The following is a 12,393-nucleotide window of genomic DNA, read 5'->3' on the forward strand; positions in this document are numbered from 1 at the left end:
AGGACAGTGGTGAGTGAGTGAAAACATAACACTTAATAGTGTAGCAGGTTTAGATTCAAACTTTTTCCACATGTGTTGCATGATCTCGGTTGTCATGGTTACCACACCATATACAGAAACAACCTTAACTTAAGTATGTGACACAGATGATAGGTGTTGACAATTGTCTGATCATGTTGCACACAGTGGTGGTTGATATGAAACTAGCTTGTGTTACTAGTGAGCAAAGCATATACAAAAGCAATCACATAACCTACTGTAGATGTTGCACACAGCATCAGCAATCTTCATTACAAGCTGATGATGAACTATCCTCAGCTATCGTCTCACAAACAATGAGAGAAAAGCTATAGCTCATATGACCTCTTTTCCTCCCTTCAGTCTCTCATTGAGCAGGCCAGACATGCGGAGACAAATGAGCAGACACAGGGAGAGGGACAAATCACCCACACATGTAGGCAGGAAGAGGATGAGAGAATGAAAGTTCACGTCCCTTCAGCATCTCCAGTAAACAAAAAGCTAAACAAAAGCAGGCGCATCTTGCTTACAAGCCACTAGTGTGTGTGTGTGTGTGTGTGTGTGTGTGTGTAGGTGAGGTATTTCCATCAATCTCTCTTTATTTGTTTTTGTCTGCGTCTCAGTGAGCGTGTGAGGCTGTGAAAAACAACTTTATCTGCAACTGTACTATTACAACACTGCAGTGATTCCACAGTAGAAAGGTCCAGTGTCTGTGTGTGTGTGCGCACGCGCGTGTGCATGCGCACAATGGCAGCTACTGAGCATTAATCCCTCATGTATTTAATGGACATCTGCCCATTGTGACCATCAGTCATCCAAAATGAAAAACTTGCATGGGAAAAATGTGATCTGTCAGAGTGAGTGTTATTTATACTAAGACTAACAAGTAGCAGTGACAATTCCACAGTTATGAGGAAGTTGGGCACGAGGTCACATTGAGCCCTCAGTTTACTTTCTAGTTGTGACCTGCATGTGTTCTTGAGTGTGTGACACATTGTCATTTGGTTAGAATAGCTGAACTGAAACCTTTGACTGCCACCGCATCCTGATGCAGTAATGTGCTTATGCCAGTAAAAAATGTTGGACCAATGTGCTAATTTAAATCTGTCCATCTGTAAGCAACTAGCTGCAACACCCCAGACATGAACATGTGAAGATTTGTCTTTGTGAAACATGACCAAACTGAAGATTTTTATCCCGACGTCCTCCAGTTTGTGCCCTGACCTAAACCTTGAAAACACCTGTCCTCGTGTGACACTAAAAACTTTTATCTACAACATAATCGTAAGATCCATTCTTACATTTGTGCTTGTGTGTTTGTTGTGTACATACTGTAGTAATGCTTGCAAGCGTTAGATCACAAGATGGACTTTTTTTAGGTGGTGATTGACAAGGGTGTATTTCACACTAATACTCCACACTAACACTTCAAACTAATACTGTTAAAGAGGAACTTTGTACTGAAAGCATACTGTAAAAAACCTTCTCAGTGCTTTACACATGAAGTTCACTTTAATCTATGAATAGGAACCATTCATACATACCTGTGAAAACAGTTGTATAGTTCTGGAAAGAGCTTTCTGTTCAGGCATTAGATTCAGAATTTAAAAACAGAAAGTTTGCGTTACAAACTGAAGGTGTGGGCTTGTAGAGGGCATGAAGTTGACCATGTGATACGGTTGAAAGTTTTGCAAAAAGCTAGTATTATGTAGCGATATGGGACAGGAAAGAAGATCAAAGTTTTTCTAGATAAATAAAGCGCCCTTGTTTTAGAACATGTTGTTTTATCTGGGTTTGAAGGCTTTATCCAGTCAAGCATCAATCGAGCTGTGCAACTAGCACAAACCTCAAAGCAGAAAATCTGATCAGATTAACACCAGAGTCCTGACTGTGAAGTCCTGATGTATCACAGGGCAACAGTAATGTAGTAATGACCCATAGCTGCTAAACTAAAAACACATATGCTACGAGAATAGCTGGATTGATTTTCAGTGTAATAACTAATGGGCTTCCAGGAAATACCCGTGTGTGTGTGTGTGTGTGTGTGTGTGTGTGTGTGTGTGTGTGTGTGTGTGTGTATGCTCCACACTAGTAGTAGTTTTCCTTTATGACCAAATTCATGGAGAAAGAATAAAACAAAGACAACAAAAGTTCTACAGATTTCATATAAACCTCCCTCTTGAGCAAAATTAACATCTAAACTATAAATTGACTAAATTCAGTCTAGAAGTTGCATGTAAGTTGTGCTTTACAATCAAAGAGTAGGCAGTATTTTCTATCACTGCTTTTCAAAGTAAAGGTTGCAACCCACTGATGGGTCATGGGAGAGTTTGAATGAATTCCCAAGAGGTAACTAATAAACAAAATATTAATCAGCTGTTGTCAACTACAGCCAAACTCTCAGTGAAATTCTTGCAGTCCCCCAGCTGCCTGTAAATGTTCTGTTACTTTGAAAGAAAGATACTTTGTTCATTCCTCAATCTCTTATCGAGGATAAAAGCATTCATCGCCATGGCGAACTGTATGTGAAAGTTGCGTCACTGTTGCATCACACTAGTGTGGTGGAAAGTCTTAGTACTGTGTTTTAAAGCTGTATGATACTGACAGATGAACAAATGTTAGTGCCTGGAACCGCTGGCACACACACTCACACAAACAGGATCTTTCCATATGGAAACACAGTGGATGGATCATAATCACACAGTTGCAGTTGCTGTTTACATCCTGAGACTCAGTGGGGCACAGAGACAGACAAGCTTTTGAAAAGAGTTTTGAAGCTTTTCACTGGTTTTTCACCAACTCATGGTCGACTCTCTCACACTATTTTTCTTTCCACCATTCAGTCAGTGGTGGAAAGGGGAACATAGCTGACTATACTGTTAAGACTGAAAACTAAGGAGATTCAACTTTCAATGTCGCCATCCATTCAGTTGCAATATCCTCTTTCCTCTCCCTCTCACACCCTTTTCTTTTCTCTCTCGTCTTGTATATTTACTTTTCTAATATTTTTTCCTATTTATTCCTGTTCCTACTCATTTCTATCTCTGCCACAGAGATGTTGTGTCTATATCTGCTGCTCCAGTCAGATAGTCCTAACTCTTAACTTAATAAAACTTCATCATATTAAAATAGCATATAATATATATAATAACAAAATACATCAGGTTACAGAGAGTTCATGGGTTGTACAGGCTCTCTTAGTGACAATGTACAGAACTGCCTCAACATTACTCATGTTCATATCTTTTTTGTAGTTTAATTACCGTAAATTACCTGATAATTATGTTTTCATATGTCATTATTATTGATGGTGGGTCACTACAAAAACCATTAGTTTAATGATTTATATCCCCAAAATAGCAGTCACAAAAATAGCAAAGAAAATAGCTGATTTCATTCATTCTCATGTAAGTGTTGGTTTACTGTTGTTTTATCAGCACATTTTATTTTGTAAAGCGCTTAGTAACAATAAAAAAGACTAAACCATACAAAAACATATATGTTGTTGTGTTTAACAGACAGATTAAGTCACGAGAGCGATGTACTGCACATGCTGTACCAAGCTTACTCTTCTGTGGCTTTCGATGAGTCTGCATGCCTCCCTCTTTCTTCTGCTTTTATACCGTGTATTTTTAACCAGAAGTACTGCCATTTTCTCAACCTCAAGTGGCTTCCTCCTAATACCACAAACACCAGTGACATAATGTCATAAATAAGAAGAGCGGGCTAGTAAATGTGTGTTTGCACTACATGTGATACGCTGAGCTTGTTTTGTGGTTTGAGTTTCAAGAAGAGCTCAATGCCATGATCACAGAACAGCCTGACAGTTAGTGTTTATGGTGCCCAGCAACAACCAGCAGCAGCTTCTTTGTAGCCAGATGGAGCCGGCTGTGTTTTCATTTGCAACTCTACTTTTAAGTCTGAAAAACAAATATAATCCGGAAAAAAAGTTTAAAAAGATTCAAAATAAATCACATCATCAAACCAAGATAAACTTTTGTTTTGTTCCAGGTCTTGTGTCTGTCGATGGTGTTTGAAAAGGTGTGAAAATACAATGCTTTACTACCGAGAACAGAAACAGCAGATGCAGCAAAGAGTAGACGCTCACAGTGCATATGCAAGCTCTTATGCAAAGTATGAAATCAACATTTTCCCACGATATATTGGCCTGTGCAGTGGTAGATAAAGCATTGTCTACTTGAGAGCTCTTGTCACAGTTTTTGACATATTATGACCATATAAAGTTGGTGTATTGAACACGTTAAAGTGTAAATATAAATGGATATTTACACATCCAGCAGTTACAGATAAACATTATCATTCATTTGGAGATGTGTTTGTGGTAACTTGATGAATGTCAGTTCAAAATTCCCTCTCATTTTAGCTCTGAGGAAAGTCTCTGACTTTGTCTGTCTGCTGATTAGTGCTGGGCAGAAGGCACCAAAACAAAAAATTGTCTTGTGACCCCTCAGATTTACCTTAGGACCCCCTGAGCGTCCTGACCCCTTGGTTGGGATCGTCATCTTCGTCAAGGTTGGGCTTCTAAGCACTTTCATATAGCCTCCATTCAGATCAGAGAAAAGGTGAGAACACACTTACTTCCTCTTTCTGTTTATGACATTTGACCAAACATATTATTGACACTATGTGAGCTATGCTAAAACACAACAGGCTCTACAGGCAGCTCTGTATTACCCCATCAGCCTGCCTTCCTGGAAAAACTGTTCTGTTTCTACGTACTGCTGCCACACTGCGAGTTGGCCCAGTGGAAACCATAGCAACAGACTTGACAGGCGCCCCCCTTCCACCTGTCATTTCCTGAGGAAGCTCTCACCTCATTGGTTCCTTCCTGAATGATCTGGTTTCTCCATATTATCAATGCAGGGACCTCACATTAGTCCAAAAGCAGTAACACTTTTCAATTATTACTGGAATATAGAATGTGAAGAAAAATGAATATTTGGGAGCATGTTAATCTCCTTTTGTGCTGACTGATACAGCCAGGAAACTGACCTGTTTTTTTTCTTTCCTGGCCTCTTAAGGCTAACATAAGCAACATGTGGTCCAGAGTAAATGTAGCACTGCTGTGTACACCTACAGTAATGTAAACTAATGTAATGCTTCTGAAATTGTGACAAACTATCTGTGTGAGTGTGTGCGCAAATCCTATTTCTGGACCGTCATTTGAACTCCTATGAATCTTTCTGTTTACATCAGACTCCATTAGAGAGCATATGTCCACATCTAGTTAATATGTATACAAAGGCACACACAGACAGAGAAGGAGGGCAGATTTAATGACAGTTTCCTCTCTGCCGCTGATACATTCCTTCTGTCCTCTCCACCTTACTGGTTATTTACCACTCTAAGTTAAAAATATATGTGGATTTGCCTCCTCTACTATCCTCTGTAGTGCATTTATTTTGTTCTCTTGATCTTCCCTCCACCCCTCGGTCTGTCTGTGAAGTGAGGGGGTGGAATGAGGTGACAGAGGGCAGATGTTTCTTTCCCAGCTTTGAAGATGCTTGTAAAGATAGAGGGAGGAATAGCAGAAAGGGTAAAATCCTGTTACTCGTTGGAGGTGGGGCGTTTTACGAGGGAGGCCCCAATCACACACAGCAGATACAGGCTCAGTTCTGTAATGGTAGCTCTCTTTCAACCCTTCTGCTGCAGCCACAAACCCTAAATGTCGAGCTAACACCTCATTTAGGCAGAGCTGCTTTAAATTTTTTGTAACCAGTATAACCATAAGTGCGTCATTTTGCAACACGCTTGTCTGATCAAACTGAACTTTGCCTGTTCACGAGGGGTTTACAGTCCATATTTACACAAAGGGGTGCAATGATCAGCCAGATATTTTAGCTTTTTTTTCAAATTAATGATGACATGTATTCTAGTGGAAAACAATAGCTTGTTTGACTGTGTACTGCATCTGTCCCTCCAGTTGTTAAGGGCGTGAGGGCTCAGATTGCTTTTCTCTGGCCTGAAGACAACATATTTGCTTTAAAGCTACATATTGCCACCATGTGGTTAAAGCGATGCTCAGATTTGACATCAGTTGTACATTGTTTCCTATGTAAAGGCATTCACATTGCACAATGACAGCAAACTTTAAACATAAAGGGACTGTATGAAAATTACTAGGTTGGGGAGGGGTAGGGGTGCTTCAAAAAGCATTATGTGCACAGTTAAAGTTCCCCTCCAGACATGTTTGAAACTATGTAAAAATAACATGCTGTGATTAATATTTTATTTTACGTACAACAAAAACCGGGTGAAAAGTGGCTGGAGTCGCATCTATGTTTACTTCCTTATTGAGAAATTCTGGATCAGGCCTCATGCCCCGCCCACCACCACTGCTTGTCCAAGGTTGACAGGTGAAAGAGCAGTGAGTATCCAGATAGTTAGTGCAGGAAACATCGGAGAGACTCAGCTACATGTTCGAGCCTCAGTCAGACCCAGACTCAGATGAGGAGTTTGCTGTGCACCGAAATCGGTGACTAGCAGACGTATCGAATGGTAAGAGTAGTTAGCATCGTTTCTTAGCTTGTAACTGGCAGTGGCAGACACAGAGTTAGTGGTTGTACTAATGCAAACTCTGGTTCTGGTACTGACAAGGTTGACGGGATTGGCTCCTGAGGTTATGTGACGTATGAATCCTTGGCTGTCTGAATCTGTTTTTATGAGACTGTCGTTGGTTCACGGCAGTTCCAAGGTGGAAATACTCAATCATGGCGTCGACTGCTTATTTTGCTGATGATAAAAAAAACCATATGGACATGTTAACAAGGTGAGGACATGATGTCTATCCTGTGCACAAAGTAAAGTTTATCTTTTTGGTATAAATATTTTGATTTAACTCTTTATGTAACTATTAACTATATTGAAAGGGAAGGAAGTACAAGGACGTACAGCAACCTCCCACACTGCAGACTCCCCTCCCCCACTAATGACTTTTGTACAGTCCCTAATTTGGATACACTGTAAACAACAACTTTGTAAAATATTTTCATCTTTATTGAGTTTGTAATTTAATGGCATAATAAAGGCTTCTTTTTTTTTTAGTAAATCAGGTTTTTGTTTGTTTTGTGCCCTCGATCCTTTCAGTTTTGAAAGTGCAACAGTGTAAATTCAGCAGATGACATAAAGGGAGGAAAAGACAGGGTGCAGAGGCATTCCAGCAGAAGAAACAACTCCCACACACACTGCAGGAGTTTCAGAGAAAAGCTTTCCAAAGGCAGATATGAGATAGGAGCAACAATAGCAACAGTGTCAATTTTCTATAAAAGTACAAAATTAACCCCATATGCACAATAATACCAAACATTTAAACTGCATTGATATCTTTGTCCTTCATACATATATATGAATCTATTAAATATAATCTCTGTTTTCAGTATTAACCATGATGGATCCAGGCTTGCAGAAATTGTAAGCGCTGCATAGATGGTTTGTCAATCAGACACAGTGTGACCACATTGGATTAAGCTGTAAAAAAAAAAAATCAAAGATGGAGAAGAGACAAGATTAGAGAATAAAAGAAAGAGGACAACGTCAGATCAGTTATTTTGATGGACTTTAAACTAGCCAAGTATGAAGCTCACCCTTTATGATGACTTTGGCCAGTGCCTCACTGGAGCCGATGTGGTTGGTGGTAACACATTTGTATGTTCCACTGTCACCCAGTTTAACGTGGGCTATCAGCAGCCTTCCATCCTTTGTGGTCTCTGCCCCTGCAGGCAGGCTCCCCCTGCCCACCCGACTCCACACGAACTGGATGGGATGAGAGCCGTGGGCGAGGCACTGCAGGCGCAGGGAGTCGCCGGGCTGCAGTCTCACCTGGTCGGGCAGGCAGGTGGCATATGGAGGAGCTGTATGAGGGAAAGACAATGACTCTTAACCTGTACAGTGACAAAGAATATGGACGTGCGTTATCAGTGCTACTGTCTTTTGTCCACTCACTCTCCACCTCCATCTGCGTGTACGCTTCACTGTAGCCGTGTATGTTGGTCGCATTACAGATGTATTGTCCCGAGTCTTGGCGCCCCACGCTGGTCAGCGTCAAAACACCGCCAACCAATGTGTGTTTCCATGGCAACGGTGCTCGGAGCTTGGACCAGGTGATGACTGGAGGAGGGGAACCTGTAGGGAAAGAGAGAAAGCAAGGACAAAATGAAAATGAGAAGTGAGAGCAGAACTGGGACATATTTAAACATGCTGATATCTTACCACTGGCCTGACACTCCATTGTGACTACATGTCCCTCCACCACTGTCATTTCAGTGTTGCTCACTACAGCCACTGGTGCTCCAGCCCCCCCCTCAACAATGATTTCAACTTTGACCTCTGTCACCCCTTCATTGTTCACAGCCTGGCAAATATAAACTCCTGCATCCTCTGGACGCACTGCAGCCCACTGAGGAAAGAGATGACAATTATGATGTTATATTTATTCAATTAAAAATGAAGAAAGAAAGAAAGAAAGAAAGAAAGAAAGAAAGAAAGAAAGAAAGAAAGAAAGAAAGAAAGAAAGAAATTATTAAAATATTACTTAAGCACGTGTCCATAATTCACCTTTATGGTGTTGACATCGTTTGTTTCCGCGGTAACCAGCTGCAGAGTGGAGCCTTGGCGTTTCCATGTCAGTGTGGGGTGTGGCCTGCCTGTGGCGCGACACTCCACTGACACAGGGACACCCATCCTCACCCGCAGGGGCCCTGCTGGTGTCAGCCGCACTTTAGGAGCATCTGAGAAGGGGACACAGGGACATGACTGATACATTAAACCTGCAGGGGCAGCAGAAAGAAGTTGTAAACACAACACTGACATTTCATGACCTTTTAAATTGATATTATGAACTTGTTAGCAAGAAGCTGCTTATTTACACACCCATTTGGAGTTGTGTTTCTGGACACCTGGCAAATGTAAATCTAATATTCACTCTCTTTTAGTTCTGCTTTGGTCTCTACCAACTCCTCAGGAAAATATCTTTTAGCTTTTTAGCTGCTAAATGCTCCACTATGTTCATCATCTAGTCTCTAATGGTGTCAGCCTGCTGTTTGGTGCTGAGCAGGTAGTGTACAATGAGTTTTTAGAGCTTTATTGCAGCAGAAAAAGACGCTATGAACGCAATGAGAGCCAAAACAATAAAGTTACACTATGTTGAAAATCACTATGAGGCTCCATAAAGCCTCAGGAAGCTCCAAATTTGGGTGATAATTCTCTGTAGGTTCATCACTGCCAGATACCCCTTCACATTGTTTTCACATGGTCACACTCACACAGGTGATATACAGGTGAAAAGAACAGTAAAGTCAAAACAACTGTTCTAAAATAATACCTGATGCATTTACACACACACTCAGTGCAGTAAATGCGTCAGGGGTCCACAGCTGGAGGTCTTAGTCCATCGATCAAAAGTCCATGTTAGTTTTAGTCATATTTAGTCAACCTCATCCTTTTTATTTTTAGTCAGTTTTCAGTCGACTGAAACACTTGACATTTCAGCTTTTTAGTCATCAGAAGATTATTTAATGAAAGGTTGAACATTTTAGTCTAGTCCAAGAATTTTTTCCATCTTGTATTACTGTGCTAGACTGTATTATGTTCATGCACTACCACTGAAATACATTTGTAAAGAAAATATATTTTTAAATAAAATAATTATTATTAATAATTATTTATTATTATTAAATTATTATTTAAAATAAATCTAAAAATATAAACTGAAAAAAAAACTAAACTGAAGTTGAAAGTCTAATAGAAAATGACTATTTTTCTATTTTTGATAAAAAGGGAGCCCTGATGAAATAATCTTTCATTGACCCCAGAGTTTATAGCTTTGCCACTGCGCACACACAGGTGGAGATCTGAAATGTGAAGACAAGCTCACGTTTGACATTCAGCACAGCTGTGGCAGTGCTGCGGCCTGCAGAGTTGGATGCCACACAGCGGTACTGGCCCTGGTTACCAGGTCGGGTGTTAGCAACCGTCAGCACAGAGCCATCAGGACCGAGCTTTGCATTGTCTGCAGGAAAAACAGAATTCAGTTAAACTTCACAGGAGGTGATAATGTGAGAGCAATGCTTATGCTTACATGTTATCACTCCTGACCTGGTAATGCTTGGTTGGTGGCTCTCTTCCACTCCAGTTGGACTGGCTGTGCACCTCTGCCCACTTGGCACCTAAAGCTGACAGACTCCCCCTGGCGCACAGTAGCAGTCCGAGGCTGCACTGAGACGACGGGAGCCTGGCCAGCCACTGCACAGAAAGATGAGGACTGGTAATACCACACACACACACACACACACACACATGTACAATGCAAGTCTGTGAACCTTTAGACAGGCCTGGGTAAAATACAGTGTAAACAAACGCCACCCCAAAGCAAACAACCTGAGCAAATAGACGGATTGAACAAAAGTGCTATTTGATGACAAAGCAAAAAAGAAAAATATAGAAAAAAACAACTAAGTTCTCTCAAAGAAAGACATTCCTCTCTGACATGACGTGTTAAAGAGGAATATTAAAATATTTTCACTTTGATAAAAAACTTTTATATCACTATGTCAAAGGCTGGTTTATTCAAGTGACAAAAATGGTGACCATGCAGATTGTTTTCGTTTGATTTGCCCAGATTTCAAGTTTTCTACTTCATTTGTGGATTAAAAATTACATTTTAAAAAATATACAATAATGTGTCTTTCCAGAAATGTCCCCATTATTCTAGATAATCCAGAAAACGCAAAAGAGACTCAAAGGGAATCAATTTTTAAAATAGAAAGTGGTTCCAAAAAAAGCTGTTGACAGGGAGGAATGTGGGTTATCCAGAGTAATGGAGAAACACAGCTGTTGAAGTTTTTTTGCTGTGTGAGCACCAGTTTGTGTGAAGTACAAAAATTATAAACATCTCTACAGACATTAAGCATCTTAACAGAAAAACTGTCAAGATGAAAGACACATCTGCTTAAAGCAGCCATGTTGCAGCAGATGTTTCTCTGCTGTTAAAATTAAATCAGATTCATTACCTGAACATAACAGAGAACACAGGATCAGAGCCCCAGGTGATAAATCCATGATGAGCAGAGAACAATCCCACTTTCCCCACAGTGTGCAACCTCTCTGTCTCTCTCTGACTGCCTCCGTCTCTTTTACATACAATCACTTTCGACCTTTAACCCCTGGTTTACCATTACCCCTTCCCTTATTCAAACACTGTCTACAAGTACCAGTCACGTATGAAGCGTTTCACTGCAACATTGTGTTTTTGCAAAGAAAGAATTATACATTTTTGAACTAATAATTGTTTGTTTACAAAATCTGAACTTGTCTGGTGTGCCTGACTGTTATCCAGAGAGCAGGCTAAATGTTAACAAATATCTCATGTCTCTGATATTACAGCGTACAGAAGTTATAGGGAACATACTGATGAAAAGTACAAAAGCTGGACTTTAAATCGGAATTGGAATTTAAATCATTTTTGATTTTGATTTGATTTTGATTGCAGTACACAGGGACATTGATTTCCTCACTTAAGTCTTCAGAGTATTATTTCGCTTTCCAAGAAAATGATCTGACTCCAGCCAAACACTCCATGTGTCTGTATTGACCACTGGGCATGCAGTGATAGCGGCTGGTGAAAAAGGAATTCAAAGGACTGTCAAAGTACAATTGTCCTTTTTTTTTTTGTCCCGTTTTTATCACAGAATTTGAGATTTAAGCCGTGAGTGAATCAGCTGAAGCAAAGCTGGAGAATATTCTGAAATAATGCTTTTGAAAATGAAAAACAAACTGTAAAAAACTTGATGAAAACACCAAAGCACCATCAGAAATCACTGAGAGGAACGTGATCTTGTGAACGTGATTTTTACTCACTCTCACTCTGTTAATACAATACATTTCTGGACAATGTAACATTACAGGTTTACCTAGACCAGATATTATGACTTTTAAGGAGTGTGGTGTCATTTTAAATAATTAAATAATAGCCTTCTAAGATTCAGGATGTTATATAATTATAATTACATCATCATCCTATGTGTACATTGTATTGTCAAATCAAAATCACAATATATTGTATTAAGTACATTTGTAGTGATGTTTTTTTAAGTAGCCCTTTTCATACTTAGAAGCTGTGACACTCACTGCATTCAAAACGTGTATCTCAGCAGTTTTCTATAGAAGATAAATGCCATTCATTCATTCATTCATTCATCTGATTCAGATCTAACGCTAGATTTGAAGCCTCTTCTCTGTTTATTAGGAGTCAGGAATTGTTGACATTCACCACTGAGGATAAAACTAAAGGAGCTAGAAAAACAAAGAAGAGAAAACAGAGAAGAGAAAACAGCAGATTGTGGAGTAAATTATATTTGG

General features: G+C 39.9%; 1 protein-coding gene across 1 annotated transcript; it reads right to left on the reverse strand.

Annotated features, from left to right (window-relative positions):
• Positions 1–7,017: 7,017 nt before the first annotated feature.
• LOC111229430 (basement membrane-specific heparan sulfate proteoglycan core protein-like) lies at positions 7,018–11,152 on the reverse strand. Its single transcript, XM_022755761.1, has 8 exons — positions 11,046–11,152; positions 10,132–10,278; positions 9,911–10,045; positions 8,593–8,765; positions 8,248–8,434; positions 7,981–8,160; positions 7,623–7,889; positions 7,018–7,506 (listed from the first exon to the last, which is right to left on the reverse strand). The coding sequence occupies exons 1-8, from the start codon at positions 11,092–11,094 to the stop codon at positions 7,502–7,504; spliced, it is 1,143 nt and encodes a 380-aa protein (XP_022611482.1). The 5' UTR covers positions 11,095–11,152; the 3' UTR covers positions 7,018–7,501.
• Between the last annotated feature and the right edge of the window lie 1,241 nt (positions 11,153–12,393).

This window comes from Seriola dumerili, unplaced genomic scaffold, assembly GCF_002260705.1.
Source record: "Seriola dumerili isolate Sdu_G_001 unplaced genomic scaffold, Sdu_1.0 BDQW01000230.1, whole genome shotgun sequence".
In the NCBI taxonomy this organism is placed as follows: Eukaryota; Metazoa; Chordata; class Actinopteri; order Carangiformes; family Carangidae; genus Seriola; species Seriola dumerili.

What these genes read in the sequence shown, in the direction of transcription:
- LOC111229430 (XM_022755761.1), bottom strand. Translation starts at nt 11,094, where the DNA reads ATGGATTTATCACCTGGGGCTCTGATCCTGTGTTCTCTGTTATGTTCA. An exon ending in GTGTTCTCTGTTATGTTCAG is followed by an intron (nt 10,279 to 11,045) that starts GTAATGAATCTG and finishes CTTTCTGTGCAG; the next exon opens with TGGCTGGCCAGGCTCCCGTC. An exon ending in CACCAACCAAGCATTACCAG is followed by an intron (nt 10,046 to 10,131) that starts GTCAGGAGTGAT and finishes TTTTTCCTGCAG; the next exon opens with ACAATGCAAAGCTCGGTCCT.